Source organism: Podarcis pityusensis (genome assembly GCF_964106645.2).
Source record: "Podarcis pityusensis genome assembly, chromosome: 1".
Lineage (NCBI taxonomy): Eukaryota > Metazoa > Chordata > Lepidosauria > Squamata > Lacertidae > Podarcis > Podarcis pityusensis.
The window spans coordinates 1,698,104-1,705,413 of NC_138028.1; the positions used below are offsets into that span (position 1 = coordinate 1,698,104).

General features: G+C 50.3%; 1 protein-coding gene across 2 annotated transcripts; it reads right to left on the minus strand.

The window, feature by feature from the left end:
* Window positions 1-1,570: 1,570 nt before the first annotated feature.
* Window positions 1,571-6,343, minus strand: LOC308477940 (uncharacterized protein). 2 transcript variants are annotated; one of them, XM_081007057.1, is made up of 2 exons: window positions 2,855-6,343; window positions 1,571-2,782 (listed from the first exon to the last, which is right to left on the minus strand). In XM_081007057.1, the coding sequence occupies exons 1-2, from the start codon at window positions 6,107-6,109 to the stop codon at window positions 1,868-1,870; spliced, it is 4,170 nt and encodes a 1,389-aa protein (XP_080863183.1). In that variant the 5' UTR covers window positions 6,110-6,343; the 3' UTR covers window positions 1,571-1,867. The 2 variants fall into 2 exon arrangements, with proteins under 2 accessions (XP_080863183.1, XP_080863182.1); XM_081007056.1 differs by having other exon boundaries at window positions 2,819-6,343.
* Window positions 6,344-7,310: the final 967 nt, after the last annotated feature.

Sequence of the window (7,310 nt, forward strand, 5' to 3'; positions counted from 1 at the left end):
AGGAGGAGTAAATTTATTGTTTATACCCTGCCCACATAACTGGGTTGCCCCGATGAAAATAGGGATATCATAAGGAAAAGCGGGACATTTGGGATCAAATCAGAAACCGGGATGGCTTCTGTAAATCTGGGACCGTCCTTGGAAAGCAGGAACACTTGGAGGGCCTATTGTAATAATAATAATAATAATAATAATAATAATAATAATAATAGTAATAATTTATACCCCGTCCTCCCCGTAAATCACAGTAAAAACATAATGGGGGGGGGGAACCAATTTAAAATACAGGTTAAAATGCAATTTAAAATGCAGCCTCATTTTAAAAGTAGCCCATAGATCAAGACCATAAGGGGAGGGAAACAAGGATGAGACTGAGTCCAAACCAAAGGCCAGGCGGAACAGCTCTGTCTTGCAGGCCCTGAGGAAAGATATCAAGTCCTGCAGGGCCCTGGTCTCTTGTGACGGAGCGTTCCTCCAAGTTGGGGCCAGTACTGAAAAGGCCCTGGCCCTAGTTGAGACTAATCTTGCGACTTGGGACCTCCAAACTGTTGTTATTTGTGGATCTTAAGGTCCTCTGCGGGGCAGACCAGGAGAGGCGGTCCCGTAGGTACGAGGGTCTTACAGATTTGAAAATAAGGGATCAGCAGCCAAAATAAGGGATTTTCCGATCACAGGTATGTTCAACTTCTGAGCCCCTCCGAGCCAAAGGCAGAAAGCCCAGCCAGCAGCCAAACGAAGCCTCAAGCTTCATGCTTCCCACAGCGCAGCGACCCGGCAAAGGGGATGCAGCAAGGAAAACCACTGTCATCTCTCCGCTGGGAAGCGCTGAGCAAAGGCGAGTCCCCAGGCAAAGCGGCCAATTTGATCAGCACAAGGCATGCAAGCTCCACCCCTCAGTCGTTCTTAGACTCCTTATTGGGTGAGCAACGCAGCCAAGCAACACAGTTGGAGCCTCGCACCTCCCTGGCCGGCAGGGAGGGAGGGAGAGGAGCTGCTTCCTTTGAAACCCGGGAAATTTAAGGGACATCATCAATAAGGGACAGCGGCGGGTCACAGCGCTGGGATAAGGGACTTTCCTGCCAAATAAGGGACGGTTGACAGCTATGGTCCTAGGCTGCGTAGGGCTTTAAAGGTCAAAACCAGCACCTTAAACCTGACCCTGTACTCCACTGGGAGCCAGTGCAGTTGGTAAAGCACTGGATGAATGTGATCCCACAGCAAGGACCCCATAAGGAGTCTCGCCGCGGCATTCTGCACCCGCTGGAGTTTCTGGGTCAGCTTCAAAGGCAGCCCCGCATAGAGCGTGTTGCAATTATCAAGAACCTCGATTGCTTATTACTGAATTTCTTGTTTTGAAAATTACACCAGGAAACCTTGCAAGATTTCAACCAGCCGCCCTTCAACACCATAAGGTCAAAACTGCATGAGTTAAATGTGCCCATGATGTGGTTGTGTTGCATTTCTTCCTCAGCTGAAAGCCCCGGCCTCTTAAGAGCTTCCTGGGTACGTTGAAAAATTAACCGAAAGGACAAGAATTTTGCATACGTTGAAAGACAAAGGAAGGCACACGTTTCCCATTTTTGTTTTTTATTCTGCTTCTTTCAGCCTAAGGCTTTGCTTTTCTGATGAAAGAGGCCCACCATGCTCCCAGGAACTTCGCTTCCCCTTGCTAGCCACTGTGCCTTCTGTTCGGAAAACAGGACATGGTGACTCCTGGGGATATCTCTTGGGGATACAGGTGGTTCTGCCACTCAGGTCTCTACGATTCCAGGAACAGCTCATGACTCACAGGGTAAGCTGGGCCTTAGCCATCGACTAACTGTGTGCTCATATAAGGACCTTCTTCTCTTTCCCGCTGTTGCACCTGCTATTCCCCGGGGTTCTCAGGTTCACTTGGCTCAGGATTTTCAACCTGGTCTTCTTCAGGTACTTGGTCACCGTCCTGGGGTTCTTCCACTGCTTCTCCGGTGTTATGAAATGAAGACTCTTCAGTCTGCAGTTGCTGAGATACCAGCGACCTGCCTGTTCTTTTGTTGACAAAGGATCCTTTCGCTAGAGAAATGGAACTGTAAGTCCGCTGAGATACATTGTCCTCTCCATCCGCGGCTGCTGCTGCTATGCTCTCCAGGGCTGCTTCACTCAAGCGATGGCTCAGCTCTCCCTCAGCATCCTCCGCTTCCTGGAGCCCCTCTTCCTTATGGTCATCAGAAGCTGGCTGGTTGACAGGACTGGGTTCTTGCTCCAAAGGAATCTGGCTGCCACGGCGGGATCCTTGGCTGTGCCTCGACTGCTGACTAGCACGGCGGGATTCCTGGCTTAAAGGTGGCGGCTGGTCCTCTTCAGGCTTTGCTTCAGCTGTAGCACTGTCCTGATGCACTTCCAAGGCCTTGGCCACCACTCCCTCGCCACCAGCGCCAAGTCCAGATGGCTTTGAAGCAATTGCGGCCTCTTCCAGTGCTATTTGATTCAGGGCTGAAAGTGAAGTGACTGTTGTCTGCTGACCGTGGCTTACCAAAAACTTGCCTGTCTTCCTGTTCAGCCAAATTCCATCCGGGAGAGAAACTATGCTGTACGTCTGCAGAGCTACATCCTCCCCTTCGGTAAATGACACAATGCTCCCTAGTGTTCCTTGGCTTTCGGAGGGACCTGGTTGTTCAGTTATTTCACCCACAGATAGGTGGGTATGTAGTGGAGATTCATGCTGTGCAAATAGCTGGCTCTCTTTGCGGGACCCTGGCATCTCCACCTGTTGGCTCTCTTTCCGGGACCCTGGCATCTCCACCTGTTGGCTCTCTTTCCGGGACCCTGGTATCTTCACCTGTTGGCTGTCTTTCTGAGACCCTGGCATCTCCACCTGTTGGCTGTCTTTGCGGGACCCTGGCATCTCCACCTGTTGGCTCTCTTTCCGAGACCCTGGCATCTCCACCTGTTGGCTGTCTTTGCGGGACCCTGGCATCTCCACCTGTTGGCTGTCTTTCCGAGACCCTGGCATCTCCGCCTGTTGGCTGTCTTTCCGGGACCCTGGCATCTCCACCTGTTGGCTGTCTTTCCGGGACCCTGGCATCTCCACCTGTTGGCTGTCTTTCTGGGACCCTGGCATCTCCACCTGTTGGCTGTCTTTCTGAGACCCTGGCATCTCTACCTGTTGGCTGTCTTTGCGGGACCCTGGCATCTCCACCTGTTGGCTGTCTTTGCGGGACCCTGGCATCTCCACTTGTTGGCTGTCTTTCCGGGACCCTGGGATCTCCTCCTGTTGGCTCTCTTTTGGGAACCCTGGCATCTCCTCATCTTGGTTATCTTTTGGGGACCCTGGCATCTCCTCCTGTTGGCTCTCTTTTGGGAACCCTGGCATCTCCTCATCTTGGTTATCTTTTGGGGACCCTGGCATCTTCTGTTGGCTCTCTTTTGGGGCCCCTGGCATCTCCTCCTGTTGGCTCTCTTTTGGGAACCCTGGCATCTCCTCATCTTGGTTATCTTTTTGGGACCCTGGCATCTCCTGTTGGCTCTCTTTCGGGAATGCTGGCATCTCTTCTTGTTGGCTCTCTTTCCTGGACACTGGCCCTTCTGCCTGTTGGCTCTCTCTCCGGGACCCGGGACCCTCTGCCTGTTGGCTCTCTCTCCGGGATCCGGGACCCTCTGGTTGTTGCCCACCTGTTTGCAACTCTGTATCTTGGGGCTCTTGGGCCTCTGGTTGGGGAGGCTGCTGTAATTCTGCTTCTGCTTCCTCACCCCCACCAGGGACTGGTTCTTGTTTTTCTTCCTCCTCTACCTTAACTTCACCCTGGATTTCATCACTCTCTGGGGGCTGATCTTCTTTAGCCTTTGGTTGATCACCTACTGGAAGAGGAGCCTCCTCATATCGAGGGCCATATATTTTTGTTAGGTAGTCTATGAACAAACTCTCGCTGGTCTGTTGACTTGCAGATCTTACTTCTACACCAGTTTTTCTGTCCAGGTAGAATGTTTCCTCTTCAGGAAGTTTCTGATGGTCCTCTGGCTGCACTTGCTCCTTTTCAAGTTGTGCTGGCTTGTTCTCATCTGGCTGTTGTGGCTGTTGGCTGCCTCTCCGAGATTCCTGTCCAGTTAGCTGTTGGCTTTCATGTTGAGATCCTTGAGCATCTGGTTGCTGGCTTTCAGCCGTCAATTCCTGCCCTTCTGGTTGTTGACTCTCCTGCTGTGACTTCTTGCCTTCTACCTGTTGACTACCACGTCTTGATCCCTGTCCTTCTGCTTGTTGATTACTATGCCAGGATTCATGCTGGTTTTTGAGAGAGGTTCTACTGCTGGGTAAAGTGTCAGGAGGAAAGTCTGTCTGTTCATTTTTATGCATCAGTTCTTTATGTCTAAAAACGCTTATTTTGCTATCGGTCTGCAGTGTTTTGTCTACGGACATTTTAGTAGAAGCTTTTCTCTTTCCTTCCACCTGTGATTCCTTTCCTTCCACCTCTTGATCACCTTGCTGGGATTCCTGAACTTCATGGCTGCTGAGGCGAGCCTCTGCCACTTCTACTGGTTTAGCTTCCGAATCTTTGGGAGCAACAATCACTTCTTCGGCAGTTTTCACTTTTTCTCCAGCATCACTATCGGCATCTGGTTGGCGAGAAAGACGAAGAACTTCTGCCAGAGGCTTTCGCTCCCAGATTTTACTTGTCTGCTGACCTGTGCATTTCAATAACTTCCCTGTTTTTTTGCTGATCCAAGACCCATCCTCTGTCGGTTGTTGCTGCTTTGACTCTTGGCTGCTGACACGAGCTACTGCAGGTGGTTTTCCTGCTGCTTTCTCTACACTTTTCGGGTAACCAAGAGGTTGCAGAATTTCAGAGAGTGGCTTGTGCTCCCAAATTCTACTGGTCTGCTGGCTTTCACATTTCATAACTTTCCCTGTCCTTTGGCTAATCCATGTCATGTCCTCCTTGGTTTCAACTTCATTTATGGGTTGTGTTGTGGAAGGTCTATGGCTTTGTAGGACCTGGTGGCTAATGGATTGATGACTGCCTCGGCGGGATTCATGTCCTGGAAGCTGTTGGCTATGCCGGGATTCCTGGCCTGTGAGCTGTTGACTTCCACGGTGGGATTCATGTCCTGGAAGCTTCTGGCTATGCCGGGATTCCTGGCCTGTGAGCTGTTGACTTCCGCGGTGGGATTCATGTCCCGGGAGCTTCTGGCTATGCCGGGATTCCTGGCCTGTGAGCTGTTGACTTCCGCGGTGGGATTCATGTCCCGGAAGCTTCTGGCTATGCCGGGATTCCTGGCCTGTGAGCTGTTGACTTCCGCGTTGGGATTCATGTCCCGGGAGCTTCTGGCTATGCTGGGATTCCTGGCCTGTGAGCTGTTGACTTCCGCGGTGGGATTCATGTCCCGAGAGCTTCTGGCTATGCTGGGATTCCTGGCCTGTGAGCTGTTGACTTCCGCGGTGGGATTCATGTCCCGGGAGCTTCTGGCTATGCCGGGATTCCTGGCCTGTGAGCTGTTGACTTCCGCGGTGGGGTTCATGTCCTGAGAGCTTCTGGCTATGCCGGGATTCCTGGGCTCCAGCTGCTTGACTACCTCGGCGAGATTCGTGTCCTGGTTGCTGCTGGCTATGCCTGGATTCCTGGCCTATTAAAGGTTGACTCTGACTGCCTCGGCGGGATTCATGGCCCGGGAGGTGCTGGCTATGCTGGCTGCCACGACGGGAGTCATGACCAAGTTCCTTTTTGAGAGATGACATGCTAGCACTTACGCTGCCAGGAGGCAAGTCAGGCAGCTGGTTTTCCTCTATCAGTTCCTTATGCTGAATAATGCTGATTTTGCTCTCAGGTCGCTCCACCTCACCTTTATCAGAACTTGTTGTCTTTGGGACATCTTGGTCCATTGCTAGGCTGTTATCTCCACTTTCCTGGTGTGGTGTCAACTCTTCGATTTCATCATTATGTTTCTCCTCCTCACTATCTTTGATTTCATCACTTTCTTTCTTTTCCTCATTGATTTCATGTGCATCTTCTTCATTAATTTCAACAATTTCCTCCTTGATTTCCTCCTTGATTCCATCATTATCTCCCTGTTCTTCAGTATCTAGCCCACCTTCATTTGCGTCACTGCTCTCAAGAGTTTCCTCAGGCTCATCCATTCTACTCCCATCTGCATATGGCTATGCTAGGTTGTTCAGTCTCCAGAGCAGGACTTCTGGAGTTTCCTGAGGTGTCTGTTAACTACTCCAGTAGGATGCTCTTTTCCTTTCTGCTTCTGTTCTTTATTCAGGGCTGCTCTTTACAAAAACTATTCTGAGGCCCAGATGGATTCATGGCTCTTATATTTAAAAGCCCTGCGACTTAGTGCTTCATTCTGAGTGTGGCCGCCTTCCTCCACTGTGTTCCTTCCTTTCCGTTGCTAATAACTACCATGTTGTTCTAGAAGCTTCAGAACTTGGTTTCCATATATCTATGACATCAGTTATTATTCTGCTCCATCTGTCCTTTTATTTAACAACAAGCAGGACCCGAAGAGGGCTTCAGATAGAACCATACACTTGGAAAGTTTGTAAATGGCATTGGAGCCATCATCCTGAGGGGACAACAAGTGCAATTTAATGAGAAACCTCTTGTATTTTAATCCTGAAGACCTTAGCTTCTAGATCCTTAGATCACGGTCAGTTTTCTCATTTGTAAAAATGGGAATAGTAGTTTATCATTGTTGTTTGAATTGATTTTATATGTGATTTTTTAAATCACTAAATCACTTGGAGTTGTTCTATATAATTACCTCATTTCATGATTAATACACATGCGCAATAAGCACTAGCAATTTCTGCTGATTCCCACCATATTCTGTTACATTGTGTTAGTACGCCTGTTGGGAACCTGTGCTATTGGATCCCTTCCAGTCGGGATTCAGGCCTCATCACGGGACTGAAACTGCCTTGGTCGCACTGGTTGATGATCTCCGGCGGGCTAGGGACAAAGGTGAGAGCTGTTTCCTAGTTCTGCTGGATCTCTCAGCGGCGTTTGATACCATCGACCATAACATCCTTCTGGACCGTCTTGAGGGGCTGGGAGCTGGGGGCACTGTCATACAGTGGTTCCGCTCCTTCCTCCTGGGCCGTGTTCAGAAAGTGGTGGCGGGGGATGAGTGTTCAGACCCCTGGGCTCTCACTTGTGGGGTGCCTCAGGGTTCTGTCCTCTCCCCCATGCTTTTCAACATCTACATGCAGCCGCTGGGAGAGATCATCAGGGGGTTTGGGCTGGGTGTTCATCAGTATGCGGATGATACCCAACTCTACCTCTCTTTCAAATCAGAACCAGTGAAGGCGGTGACGGTCCTGTGTGAGTGTC